This window comes from Microcaecilia unicolor, chromosome 1 (genome assembly GCF_901765095.1).
Source record: "Microcaecilia unicolor chromosome 1, aMicUni1.1, whole genome shotgun sequence".
NCBI classification, from domain to species: domain Eukaryota; kingdom Metazoa; phylum Chordata; class Amphibia; order Gymnophiona; family Siphonopidae; genus Microcaecilia; species Microcaecilia unicolor.
In genome coordinates this window covers 102,132,804-102,148,163 of record NC_044031.1, presented here as the reverse complement: position 1 = coordinate 102,148,163, position 15,360 = coordinate 102,132,804, and the positions used below count along the sequence as shown (strand labels likewise).

General features: G+C 39.5%; 1 protein-coding gene across 1 annotated transcript in view; it reads right to left on the bottom strand.

The window, feature by feature from the left end:
- The window catches only part of MPP7 (membrane palmitoylated protein 7), a 517,419-nt gene that overhangs the window by 191,785 nt on the left and 310,274 nt on the right, over nucleotides 1-15,360 (bottom strand). Inside the window, exons 8-11 of the mRNA XM_030199273.1 lie at nucleotides 12,834-12,919; nucleotides 2,069-2,143; nucleotides 1,691-1,887; nucleotides 1,100-1,164 (exon numbers count right to left, since the gene is read on the bottom strand). Coding sequence (XP_030055133.1) covers nucleotides 1,100-1,164; nucleotides 1,691-1,887; nucleotides 2,069-2,143; nucleotides 12,834-12,919 — 423 coding nt within the window. The remainder of the gene's footprint in view (nucleotides 1-1,099; nucleotides 1,165-1,690; nucleotides 1,888-2,068; nucleotides 2,144-12,833; nucleotides 12,920-15,360) is intronic.

Below are 15,360 nucleotides of genomic sequence, written 5' to 3'. Positions count from 1 at the left end.
TAGTGAGGCTTAGTTTAGTTTACAAAATTTTCTTCATTACATTTCAAACATAAGAACATCAGGGAGTGCAGCAAGAAAGCAAATTGCACAGTCTGAGTTCTACATGCTTTATCTTTGTGGGTTCCTTTCCACAGGTTAAAGGAAGGGTAGTAGCTGCAGGGGAAAGTGCAGTCCTTGCTGGCATCTACCTTGGGTCCTATGAATTGGCATGTGCAGTGACTAGATGGGCAGTAGTTATGTCTCAAATGCTGCCGCTGAGTGGCCTGAAGGATCCAGGTATTGTGGAATCCCGCTTGGCTCATGAGACATCATTTAGCCCAGACCAAAGGCAGCCCCCACTGAATCCAGACACGAGGAGAACAGCAGACGCAGGAGGAGGAGGAACGTCCCCTGACTGATGACATCAGGGATGCTGCAGACATTGAGAACACAGCTGTACTGGAGGGATTTCTGTTTGGATTTTGAAGTATTTGCTTTCCTTCCTTAAAAAATTGATCCTTACAGAATGTTAATCTGACTTGGAGGTATATGTGCTAAGGTTTTGTTTATATTTGTATGCTACTCAATTCTGTATTCGGCTGAATTTTATTTGGCTCTGTAATGTTTCTCTAAAATCTAATAAAGTCTTCTACAAATTAAAAAAAACACAAAACAAAATATTGATCCTTAGGCAGAGGTGCGGCATCACTACCCTGAAATAGACACCTAGGAAGAAAAGCCATGATCTTGCAACTCCCACTTGCATAAAGAAATCCTTCATGGTCTCTTTTATGTGGTCTTCTCAAACATTAAAACCAGACATTCAAAGTTCTTGAATATGGCTTCTCCTTGACTTCTGAATTTTATCCAGTTATACAGTTGACTAACAATAACTTTTGTCACACTTGCAGTTACTGACTAAATACTGGCATTAATCAAGCTCAGGATAGCTCTTTACTGAACTCACTATAGTGGCACACATATCCTGTCTGATGTGAACTCTGAAAACATCCTGAACTTTGCGCTCAAAGCAGTAACTTATTACCAGCGGACTCCCTGCAAGACATATCAATAGCATGTTTTGTGTCCCCTTTCATTTCACAACAGCTGCTGGACTTACATAATTTTCTGTTGTAATTTTTCTGTAATTGGACAACAGCTGCAGGTCGCCTCAGTGCAAATCTCCTATAGAAACAAACAAAAGACAAAACAAAATCCATTATTTTTCACCACAACCCAGAGATTTATGAGCAAGAATACCATGACAGTAAAATGCAGCCTAAAAGACACACTTACAACCACAATCTATTCAACCTTTGAAGAAATAAATCCTAGGCACTCATGAATTTTTGTAACTTCTCCAAAAAGGTGTTACAGCTTTTATTCCTACACACTACATCAATGAGGATTCAGATGCTGATGTGCTATTTTCCATATGGTTTTCTTCCAAACTGGGTCACAGTGGTAGTCCTATCATTTTCAGTCATTATTCATTTTGATCCAGGAAAATCAAGGAAATCCAAACTATTTGGATAAAGGTTTCCAAGTCCAATCTTTATATTCCTCAGAAAGGCTTACAAAATGCATCATGACCTTATAATTAGACAGCTTACTTACCTCATCTTAAATTTTAAAAAAAAATACCTTTACAAGAAAATAGTACATTTTTCATGCAAGAAGAAATATAGTCAACAGCGCCTCAGTAGCTAACCTCTCCTGAAATTGCTTTGAGGGGATCAAGCCTGCTCGAGGATTGGCATCTCCCTCATGTTTCGCCTGCCACCACGTTGCATCATCTTGGCACATGATCTGAAGGATATCTCCTTTTCTGAAAGAAACACCAGCTTCTTTACATGGAATTGCTTTATCCTCATTAGGATCATAGTCGAACAGAGCCTTAATATACATCTGTAAGGACAAGAGTGTTTTAATCCAAATTAATCACAATTCCAGATTTGCTCCATTCTTGTATTTATTCTGGCTCTGTGATGTAAAAATACTGGTAAATGCTGCATCTCAATATACATTTGCTTATAAAGGGAAGTTATCACATTCAGTTTGAAAAAGCACCAACTCGGATGGTAATTACCTTGCCCTCTTTATATGGTGTTTCTTCCTTGATGCTTGGTATAATTTTAAATGTAATTGCTCCCTGAGATTGAGCCTAAAGAATAGATAAAAATAAATAAATAAAAATAATTCTAAGCCATGCACAAGACTAGAAACAAAAACAAACAATATGTAGAAATAGACTAGGGTAACTACCAATTCACTTATCGAATATTCAGTCATACAAGCAATATGCTGCCCTGGCACTAAACCACATGATAAAGAACAGATGTGGTTTAGTGATATGAACGGTGATATAGCTGGACAGCTTTGGCATCATACATATGAAACTAAATTGTTGGCATTCTTTTTCTTAACTGCTGCCACTGTGTATGGGACAAATTTCTTTTAACTGGTCAGATTCACTTTAATTTCTATTTTTGAAAATTAAACTGTTCTATATATGTAAATTTGGAAGCATTCTCATGTTTAGAAGCCTAATACATTCTTAAAAGGTGGAGGGGACACTTTTTGCAATTAAGATACTAAACAAAAATTAATAGGTGAAAAGTTTTAAGAGTTTTGTAAGCAAAGAATCTCCAAAATGAAGAAAATGGAGTAAACCAAAAAGGATCCTGCCAACAAAAGAAATGCTAACTGTAGCATGTGATTCATACACTGTCAAGCTCAACTTATAATGTTTATAAATTTCTATTATATGACTTTGTATTTCAAATTACTATGTAAGCCGCATTGAGCCTGCATTGTGTGGGAAAGCTCGGGGTACAAATAAATATTGACTTCAAATGAATCACACTAAGACTAGAAACCTGAATTATCATGAGGGTTTGAAATAATAATTCTTTTGAGACAAGACTGAATCTGAAAACGGAAGATAATTTGGTACCATTAAAATGGACCACTGAAATGCAACTAATGCTAGTTAACAAAAAGAAAAGAAGTAGATTATCAGTATCGGACTCCAAAATAGCAGAAATGGTTCTAGTAGAGAGATTAGCTTTCACAAGGTGTAGTTGATTCTAATTAATTTTGGGGGGACTTGGCCTCAGTCATAAAAAAACAGGACACAGCTTCCTTTTACATGTTTCAGATTCCTCACAGGGTCTTTTACTGCAAATGGACTCATCTATCTCACCATCTGCTTCATGGACAGTGCTGTCAAACCTCTTTAAAAGACAGGTAAAAAAGCAGAACTTCATGGTGCTACCTTAACTGAATATTATAAAAAGAAATTTATTATGAGGGACCTACGAATGATTAGAAAGACAAACTATTCTTGATTGACAGTGATTTTTTGAATGGGCAACCATCTTAATTAAATGCACTTTAGATTTAATAGTATTGTTAATAGATAAAACTGAAGTAGCTGTTGCCATTAAAAATGAGACTGACACACTGGATTTATTAAAACAAGAAGACACTAGGATCTTAAAAGAAAAACAGATCAATTCAGATACAATCTTCAGAAATTGAAAATGAAAACAAATCACCATGACGAGAAAGATTATGGGGGTTGTTTACTAAAGCTTAGCTCGAGTTATCTGCAGCAGGGTCCACAGGAATAAAATGGGCCCTTCTACAGATAAATTGAGCTAAGCTTTAATAAACAACCCCCTATGAGAATAAGACAATATACTCTTGGTTAGAAAGAGAATAATATATGTCCTCCTTTACATGAAGACTCAGATTCAGTAGTAAAAACTCCTCTGGCTGATGGTCCTTTTTCAGAGGCTGGTTCAATAGAATCAGTAAGAATGCCCACACATTCAATTACAACAGTGAAAGATTCAGTGGTGATTAATTTGCCACATCATCTGCTGTCAGTGGTAGAACATCAGATTCTCTTTAGAGGCCTTTCATTTGTACCCATACAGATGCAAGATTTTTTTTTTTTTGTTACATTTGTACCCTGCGCTTTCCCACTCATGGCAGGCTCAATGCGGCAGGCAATGGAGGGTTAAGTGACTTGCCCAGAGTCACAAGGAGCTGCCTGTGCCGGGAATCGAACTCAGTTCCTCAGTTCCCCAGGACCAAAGTCCACCACCCTAACCACTAGGCCACTCCTTAGTGCAGAGTTAATCTAAAAATGTTTCTGAGAACCTTACAGATCAAATTGTTTTTTGCAAAACCCTACAGATCAAACTGTTTTTTTTGCTGATAAAGCTGTTACTTCACTGGATAGATCAGTGGTCAAAAATAAATCGAAATGGATTCCACTAAGACCCTTTGATCCAGCTCTTACAATTTTTAAGCAATTGGTCTTGAAAGATTTCAAATCTCTTAATAAGCTCAAAGGATAGTTAATTTTTTCTAAAAGAGAATATGTGGTGTTACAGAATTTAAGGAACAATGAAGATATAGCTCTTAGGAGAGCTGACAAAGGAGGAACAATTGTGATCCCAGACAGATGTGATTATGATAAGGAAACTTTTAGGCAATTATCTAAGAAGGAAGACTATAAGGAATTAAATGAGGATCCAACTCAGGATTTACAGGCAATGATCTATCAAATTACAGGGGAAGGTTTTGCTTTAGGCTATGTCACTCAGAAAGAATGTCAATTTTTGAATGTATTGTATCCTAAGATACCAGTACTGTCCACATTACCAAAAATTCATAAAACCTTAGTAGATCCGCCAGGTAGACCTATTGTTTCTAGCCAGGGATCACTTTTGGAACCTCTATCAATGCACATGGATTGTTTTTTTATATCCACTGGTAGATTCAGAGTCATCATATACTGTATCAAGGACACCACAGACTTTATGAGACATCTAAGTAGTGTTGAATGTGATACTTTAGCTATTGTGTCCTTATATAAAATAATACCTCAAGAAGAAGCACTGGAAGTTCTCATATCTCTGGATCAGAGTCAATGTGTGACGCACCTACATTATTTATTCTAAGTCTGGCATTTCTGGCTACGAAGAAAATGTTTTTCAATATGATGGGCATCTATTCCAAAAGATATCAGGAGCTACAGAGGTTATGATTGCGCCATCAGTGGCAAATTTGTATCCCATTTTGAACAATACATCTATACTTCCCAGCATGTTGCAAAAATCAAACTATGGGTGAGGTTCATAGATTATCTATATAAATAATTCTCACCTCTAACATTCTGAAGCTCAGTCTGTGGCAGGGAAACACTGAAGCCCTGCACTGTTGGTAGGCTAGGCTGTCAGCACCACTCACTGTCATTCATGCACCACTCACTCTCACTCACAGACCCGCCCTCAGCCACGCCCCATCCGCACATAATTCACAACCCCAACGTTCTAATGAAGCCTCCACAAGTCCTAAGTGCATGGTGGTGAAACCCAAATTCGCCCATGAGTGTTTGCCCCACCCTCGCGTCAAAACGTTATGATGTCAAAGGCGGTGCAATGACACTCAACAAATAGCATCGCTCACCTGCCCCGCCCTCGCATCTAAACGTCATCCCCTCTCACCGACTTCCACACTCTGCCCTCCCACCGAATTCAACACCCCCCTCCGCGTTATGAGCATGGAACGAACGAAGGACAGGCGCGCGCGGCGGCACCCCCCCCCCCCCCCAGCGGTGTGCACCCGGGGAGGGGGGTTCTTTCACGGGGGGGGGGTGACCTTTCGCCGGGGGGAGGGTGTCGCGCTGCATCCGTGGGGGGGGGGCGCTGCACCCGGGGGGCGGGGCGCATCAGCGATCCGCCCCGGGTGTCAGCCCCCCTAGGAACGCCACTGACAATAAGACTAGTACTCAGTTAGTCTCTAGGAGATATATCACGTCTAAAACTAAAAATAAATGGAAAAATGTAAACGAGTTAATTGTCTAAAACATATCTAAACAAAGAAGTTTTTAACCACTTTCTGAACCTAAAGTAATATGGATGCAAATGAAATAAGTGTTCCATTCTTAGATGCTTGATAAGAAAGCAAAGAGCAGCAGATTTGTTTGTATTTTATATTCATACCAGATGGGAAGTGAATGGCTACTAATTGATTCCTAGTATGCCGCATTCTTAGAGAAGAGTAACATTTGACTAATATGGTTATGTAGGATGGGGCTGTGCCATGGGCAATTCTAAATTCTAGAGAGCAAAAATTAAATATGAAAGCCTGCTTTGGTAACCAGTGTAAGGTTTTCAATAGAGGTGTTACCGGTTCCAATTTACATGCATGACAAATTAATCTGACTGAGATATTTTGGAAAGGTTGTAATTGTTTCCTAACTTTCTCAGAAAACCTATATAAATTATAAACAGTATAGTACAGAAAAAGAGGTCAAGAAAGTTTGAGAACATCATTAGTTGAGAGGAAATGAAGTCATACGCTTCACTAATGAAATAGAATAGGAAAATAAAGACTAGTACACCCATCTAATCTGCTCATCTGTCATCATAGTCTATACTTTTATAATTCGTTTAAATACCTATACCAGTAAACATTAAAGGTAATAAAATGCAGCTGAAACTCATATTAAGAGGCCTATTTACTAAGCTGCATTAGCTATTAACATGGCACTTAACATGCTCTAACAATGCTGGCAAAATAATTTTCTATTAATAGCTAGCACTGGACAGGGTGGAGCCTAGGTGGGGATGTAAGAAAACAAAAGAGAGACACGCCCTCCACGAGACATCAAAGGGAAACAACACAGGAGCAGAGGGTGACAAAATGATTTCTAGCCTGGGAGGAGATATTCAAAAGTTCTTTACTTATAAAGCACCAATAGAATGACCCGACTGACTGGTCCATGTTTTGTTGGACACAGCCGCTTGCCTCAGAGGTCACAAGAAACACTGTGTATAAAAAGCTGGATATATGTCTATAGGCATCTGGTCAAAAGATACCAGACAAAAAAGTTCCCGACATAAAAGTCCTTGACAAAATAGGCTCATGACAAAAGGGACTGATGAAATAGATTTTCTGAGAAAGTCCACGGCTTGTAACTTGAAAGCCCTGGCACCTGCCTACGGCTTGATTTCACTATCCACACTCGGTATCTAGTGAGAATCATAAATCTGCTTCAGAACATAATCCAGTTTGATTAAGGAGGTTTCCCTGCCCTGTTTTGTGTACAGTCTATTTTGCTTTGGGCTTTTTTGGGAGGGTTTTTTTTTGTCATGGTCTGTTTTGGTTTTAGTCTGTTTTGTTGGGTTTTTTTGGTATGGTCTATTATGTCGGGGTGCCGGAGATATGGTATGAAAGCCTTCACTTTTGAAGGGATTATAAGCAAAACATATATATATATGTATACACTTATAAAAGGATATACTAAAAGAGGTGATGTTTAAACCTGGTGTAACAGATGAATAAACAAGGTAACTGCATTTGATCTACTATAGAACAAAAGTTAGGATAATGTTCATTAAAAAAAGACAGAGGCTAAAAAAAAATAAGTGGAAAACTTTAAAGCCATGCTGAAAAAAAACTTAGCAATAAATAAATAAATAATAAAATAACAATCATCTAAAAGAGAGGCTGTAAACTGGTTAAGATAACCAGCTATGAAAAACAGTTAAAATTGAAGGCCGGTCTGAAGGGATCAGTTATATGTTTTATCCAGCACTTTAAAAAAAAGACACCAAAAATAATGGACCAACATTGCTGAAAGACTAAAAAGTCAAAAGAAACAAAAGTACTTAAGAGTTGCAAGTACAGAAGTATAGTTAGCAAAAAAAACTTGACGTGTATTTACCGATGTACAATCTCTCACAAAACAACTCTGAATGCACAGCCACCATGAAGAGCAAACACAAGACACCCTCCCCCACCCCCCCAAAAAAAACCCAGATGACATCAGGACTATAAATGTCTAAAGTGAGCAATGCATAAAGTCATGAATAAAAATGAGATCATAAATAAAGAGATCTCAAGAAACAGATGGCAATGCTTCGGTTGCTGCTTAGAATGACCGGTTAAAAAAATAAACAGTTATAAAAAAAGACCGGTTAAGAGGAAAAAAGGTTTAAAAAGGGGGTTATGTAAAAATGTATGTAAAAGAACATATATATAAAGGTCTATAAAAAGAAAATGAAAATAAAACATAAAACAAATAGAACAGAAATGGGGTATGCACACAATAACTAGACAAATTAAAAAAAGGGTCCGTAATCGATTTCTGAATTAAAACCCTGCGCTGCTAATGTTCTCATGAAAAAAATGGTTCTCTGTTCTTCTTGCAGGAAGCGCTTGTCATTGTCACTGCTTCGCCATGATGCATGAAGAACCTTGAAAAGAAAAACTCAGATCTTGAATTGTGGCATTCTGTGACCACCAATGTTCTACTAGCACTGTGGCAGTGATGTTATGGCTTATACATCTAGTAGATCACATGAGCACATTGACGGCATAAATGATTTGTGCTGCCTGGAAATTAGAAGAGTGTTTAAGAATGTAAAATTTGCCTGATTCCAGATGAAAAAAGGTAGAGATTTCAAATGAATGTGGATAGACACTGCATCTTCCACACCGTCTATGGCTTAAGTGTAAATCAGCAAAGGGATCTGAGACTGCATCTGGTAAAGCCGAAGGTACCATCTTCTCTTTTAAACTTCTGCCTCTTGAGAAGGCTACTACCAAGTGTTTATTTTTGAAGCATTCATGTACTTCTAGGATGTGCCAGTTCTTTCTTATGATTTTCTGGACCTGTGCTGCTATATGTGAGTACTTGAGTGTACAGACATCTGGCAGCTTCTTCTCCTGTTGTTTGCTAAGGAGGTCATTTCTAGATTTTTCACAGGCTTTTTCAAATCCATCTTAGATGCGATTCTATGGATAGTCTCTCTGAGTGAACCTCTTTTTCGTTGATAGTGAAGGTCCTCAAAACTTGTGCATATCTTCAAGTGTAGAAATTGGCAAAAAGGTGGACTGTGCTTCAGAGATGGGTTATGAAAGCTTGTGAAGAATAGAAATGCATTTCTGTCAGTAGGCTTGCGATACAGAAAAGTGCTGAAACCATCCTCACCCTTGTGGGTGGAGCAGATCTAAAAAAAAAAACTGATTTCATGTAAGTCATGCTGCATTTTGAACGTTAGGTAGGGATCTTTTTGATTCAGCCAGAGGAAAAAAAAAACCTCTTCTAGACTGGTGCCGGATAAAACACACAACTTATCTTTTCAGACTGGCCTTCAATTTGACCGGCTATTTTAATTGGTTTTCATAACTGGTTATCTTAACCGGTTTACAGCCTGTCTTTTAGATAGTAGTTATTTTATTATTTATTTACCTAGTTATTACTAGTGTTTTTCAGCAGGGTTTCAAAGTTTTCCACTTTTCAAAGCCTCTTAGTCTTTTTATGAACATTATGCCTACTTTTGTTCTACGGTACATCAAGTGCAGTTTGTTACCTTGAAGTGTTTATTCATCTGATGCACCAAATTTAAACATCACCATAAGAACATATGGGTAGGAGCCCCCCCCTTTTTTTTAGTATAGCCTCTTTTTATCCTTTTACAAGTGTATACATATATGTCTTGCTTATAATCCCATTAAACTTGAAGGCTTTCATACAATATCTCTTTTTAATCAAATCCCGACACTTACTGATTATATAGAGGACATAGCTGTGATTAATCTTACCCTCTTCCCTTTATATCCAGTTTTGGGGTACTGTCCATCTCCTTAGTATTTTATTTAATGTATTTTATAAACGTGACTTTGTTTATTTTACAATCCTACTAAGTCTTATATTTATTGTACTGCATTGTATATATATTTTGTGCTATCATGTACAAAGTTTGTTTTTTTTTTTTTTACTGTTTATATACAGTGGACCTTACAACGGCTTACGCGCATGCAGCCTGTACCAAAATAAGACTACATCCGGGCTACTGCATTCTCCTGGCAGTAATTTCAGAAAAGCTGCACGCCCATAACGCCTGGATGATTTATTTATTTCCTCCCACATGCTTTTCCAGTGGTAATCAGCAGTTGGCACGTACCGACCCATCACCGCATGTGTGGTGTTAAAGGCACAGGCTGGTTTTAGGTGCACGTTGGTTTCATTTTTACCACATGCCCTTTTTCTATCCCATGAAAAAAAGCCCTTTTTTTGCAAACGCGGTAAAAACTGGCTTGGCGTGCCCCAAACGTGCCTACACTACCGAAGTCACTTTTTACCATGGCTTAGTAAAAGGACCCAAGTGCTTCTTGTGACCCCTGAGACAGGTGGCTGTGTCCACCGAAACACAGACCTGTGTCAGGCCAATCTACTTGTGCTTTATGAATAAAGAACTTTCGAATATCTCCTCCAAGGCTGGAAGTCATGCTGTCACTCTCGACTAAGTGGGAACTACACATTACAGTTAAAAAGGGATTATCTTGTGTGTTTAATTTATCTGACATATTGCTGTTAAATAACAATAATCAAATGGTCTACATAATCTCAAAAACAAAAAAAAAATAAAAATATATACATAAAACCCAACATTCAATAAAATCTTATTGTTAAAGAAACCAATGCAATTCAAAAATATCAATCATTTCCAACAAACGCACAGGTAAAACCTCATGCATTGAAGTGTTTCTGAAACCATGGGTAACAATTTCCTCTTGGGAAGATCCTGTGGTAATTAATTCCACCAAATCAGGCCAAAGGTGTGCTTCAGTAACTGGGAAACCTGCAATTATTCAACTGGATGGATCTCAGAGGCAAGGATAGAAAACATCACTTGAGTCTAGCTAGCTTCTCAATAGGATGGTGTATCTTGATAAATGGCTTGGTATACTGAACAGTAAATCTTATACTTGAGTTGTACCGAAGAGCATATTTTACTTTTCAGCCGAATATGAACAATGAAAAATATTATTCAGCTTTAGCATAACACATAATAAAAGAAGCAACATAAAATCAGAGACCAACAGGCTTATTTTCCAGGGTGCCCAGAGAAGGCGCCCATCTTTCGACACAAATCAGGATATGGGCGTTCTTCCCTCAAGGTTGCCCAAATTGGCATAATCGAAAGCCGATTTTGGGCGTCCTCAACTGCTTTCCGTTGCGGGGACGACCAAAGTTCACGGGGGCGTGTCGGCAGTGCACCGAAGGCGGGACAGGGGCGTGGTTAAGAGATGGGCGTCCTCGGCTGATAATGGAAAAAAGAAGGGCGTCCCTGACGAGCATTTGGCCGACTTTACTTGGACCAATTTTTTTCACGACCAAGCCTCGAAAAGGTGCCCGAACTGACCAGATGACCACCGGAGGGAATTGGGGATCACCTGCCCTTACTCCCCCAGTGGTCACCAATCCCCTCCCACCCCCCAAAAAAAAATTTAAACATTTTTTGCCGGCCTCTATGCCAGCTCCATCACAGCACTATGCAGGTCCATGGAGCAGTTTTTAGTGGGTACTGCAGTGCACTTCAGGCAGGTGGACCCAGGCCCATCCCCCCCCCCCCCCACCTGTTACACTTGTGCTGGTAAATGGGAGCCCTCCAAAACCCACCCGAAACCCACTGTACCCACATCTAGGTGCCCCCCCTTTACCCTTTAAGGGCTATGGTAGTGTTGTTCAGTTGTGGGTAGTGGGTTTTGGGGGGGGGGGGGGTTGGGGGGCTCAGCACCCAAGGTAAAGGAGCTATGCACCATGGGAGCAATTTATGAAGTCCACTGCAGTGTCCCCTAGGGCATGTGAGGGGGACCAATGCACTGGTCCTGGCATGTGAGGGGGACCAGTGCACTACGAATGCTGGCTCCTCCCATGACCAAAGGGCTTGGATTTGGCCGTTTTTGAGATGGGTGTCCTCGGTTTCCATTATGGCCGAAAACCGGGGACGACCATCTCTAAGGTCGACCATCTCAACATTTAGGTCGACCATCTAGTAGGACGACCTAAATGTTGAGATTTGGGCATCCATGACCGTATTATCGAAACGAAAGATGGACGCCCATCTTGTTTCAATAATACAGGATGCCCGCCCCTTCGCGGGGACATCCTCAGAGATGGACGCCCTTAGAGGTGGTCTTCCCCATTCGAAAACGCCCCTCCAAGTGTTTATTTCAGTAGGATTTAATACAGTAGGGCCCCAGGTTAATTGTATTTGAATTTAAATCACTATTTGGCCGAATATGAATAATGTATTTGGGGCCAAATCGGAATCAAATACGAATATTCGGTACAGCCCTACCTTAAACTGAACTCTTCTAGCCAATGACAGCCAGTGCAAACTTTCTAAAAATTCACTTAGGGGCCTTTTTACAGAGCGGCGGTAAGCCCAACGCGGAGCAGGAATGGCCCCTGGTGCATGGTCCTTTTTCCCATACCTTGGTAAAAGGACACCTTAATTCCAACGATGTCTCCACTTTAAGAGCCTAATGACTGTATTCTGTACAAGATGTAACCCTCCACAAACTAACTTGTAGAGAGCCAAGAAACAAAGAATTACTGTAATCTAATAGTGATAACACTAACTTGGCTAAAATATAAAGAGTCAAAAATTTCAGCTTCCAAATTAAGGGACCCTTTCACTAAAGCTTAGCTTGTGCTAAAAGAATTAGAATGCGCTAAATGTTAAGCAGCCCATAGGTATAAAATGAGCTTCTTAGGAACTTAATGAGGCAGCTATACCTGTTCAGGTGGCATTAACTGTATTGCATTATCAACAGGTAATAAGTATTGAACACTATTTTATGGGTTTTTAGTGTAAGACAAAATACTGGGAATGACCCAACAATTAATGCAAAGTTTTGCGGTAACTGCATTACTACACCATGACTGTCAAAACCGACTGCAAAACCTTACCACAGTTAAATAACAAAATTTAAATATGAAAATATATATTTTTAGGGTCAAAGCAATTCTTACTTACCAAAATGTGTATTATTTCCTCTGGTTGTTTATTTTCTACAGATATGCCATTTACTTCCCTAAGCTCATCACCAACATGAATAAGACCTGAACATCAATAAAACAAATATGTTAGTGTTTTAAGTAAAAGTTCCTAGGACCCTATCAAGCTCATTTTCAAAGCACTTAGCCTCCCAAAGTTCCATAGAAACCTATGGAACTTAGCCTCCCAAAGTGCTTTGAAAATATGCCTCTATATATCAATAACTGACAAGCTCCATGAAGTGACTATAGGGCCCTTTTACTAAGCTGTGGTAAGCACTAGAATGTGCTTACCACAGCTTAAAAGGGCTTACCACCAGATGCACTCAGGCATCCTGCAGTAAATCCCTTATCTAAAACAATAAAAAAGTACAAATAATTATTCACAGTTGACAAAAATAAATAAACAGCAGGCAATTTAACAATTTAGGGACACTTATCAAGTCACACTAACGGTTCTCGCATGGCAATGTCAACGGATGCCATTCAAAGTGAATGGGAGTTGTTGTTATTATCACACTGGGAGTCGCTAGTGCAGCTTAATAAAAAGGCCCTTAAACAGGTAGTTTAGTGTAACCCAGAGAACAACTGAGATAGTTAACCCAATAAACAAATGTTTAAAAATAAATTCTTAATATTAAATATAAATGACAACGTCAAAACTGTGGACAAAAAAAGTTAGGAAATTCTATTGCTATTCAGCCTTCTTCTACAATGTATTATTTTACTTTTCTCCTGCAAAAATGATACCATTTTTCCTAACATAGCTGGAAGATATTTACAAGGAAATAGCAGCTTACAGAGCTTAAGAACCCTGTTTTAGAAAGTATGTGTATGTTTCCAAATAAATGCTGAAGTAAAAACGTGCAAGCCACTATTTAAAAAGAGAAGGACTGAATGTGTATGGGTAAAGTAAAAACCAGCACATTTCCACCCCCTGAAAGAAATGTGAAAAAAAAATGAACAACAGATATACATCCATGCACCAGAAAGATGGCATCATACCCATGCAAATGGTAACCAGTCCCTGCCAGCAGCAAAGATGTGCACACTGTGCCAAATCCTCCAGGTGGTGACCAAACTATCCATGTTAAAAGGATTGTCTGTGTACAGAACTGACAGTCCACATGTAAAAGGGCCAAATCCAGCACTTGAACACCTCCATAGTGCCCCCCCCCCCCCCCCATTTGGACAGTCACCATACACATGCAAGATGGCTGCCTGGAAAGAGCACAACTTCGGAAAAGGGAGGAGAGAAACCTCCTGGCAGCCTTCAAGAGAAACCTTTTTCAGGCCATGTTTCTGGAGACTTGCTTCATGCCTCTCTCCACCCCCTCCTAAGCAGCAGCTTGATGGATCTGGGAAGAAATTTCCATGACCCTGGCAAGGTAAGAATAGGCATGCATCCCCTATGCACCCCTTTCTCTAGTCTCCACTAGACCAAATGGAGTACAGACAAGGCCCATAGACAATCACCAAATTGAATGGCCATGCTGTGCTAGCCCTCCCCCACCCACAAGAGCCAGACAACCCAGGTCAGTCATATGAGAAGCCTGCCATGTATCCAAGTGGACACAAATGCGAAGAAAGAAGTTTCTTGAATTAAGACAAGATGTGATATTATTGCAGGCCAAGTTTCAATTGCGCTTCCCGTGCAAATGTGTTGTAATATACGGGGACAAGAAATTTATTTTCTATGAGGTTGATCAACTTTCTGATTTTATAAAGGCCAGGAGGCAATCTGGGCATTCCTCATAGTTAAAAGAGATTGTATAAATAAGAATTGTATAAATTCCTCTTAGGACATCTTGGGTCTCAATAAGTGGACTAATTCAGAGCTTTGAGTCAGCTGATGTATGTATTTGAAAATGATTTTTTGAAACTAAGTGTATCATATGCCCTGTAATATTTCCTCAAAGATATTTATCTTTGTAAACCATATGTTTAAAATGAATAAATAAATAAATATGAGAAGCCTGCCCACAAGGCATGAACAGAGCTACCATATAAAGAGACCATCACCAACAGTGAGATGCTACACCCTTACAGACTAGACTGCAGTCAGCCATGCATGAATTCCTCTAAGTGCATGGGTGCCAGACTGTACCCAGAGTCCCCTACCCCTAAACTGAGTGAACATGCTGAGACTCAGATATTTTGCACCAATATAAGTGTTCCCAGCTATTAATATATCCTCTGGCCTCACCTTGCTTGTAAGGGCCCATCAGCACACAACCAGTCACACATTCTATAGGTGCTGCATGTGGCCTAGCCAGCTGAGACACAAACACCATCACATGGGCAGATGACTGTCAAATGAAATTCCACTCATCCCAAATACCACAACTACAAAAACTTTGTGCCCAGGCATGGCACAATACAAAATCAGCACCAGGTGATTAGAGAGACGCTGTGGCCACCACTTGGTAAGCATCTAGGGACAAATCATATTTACTATCTTGTAAGTTTTGCAGATGCCCTAAAAACCAGATACCAGGCCATGAGGA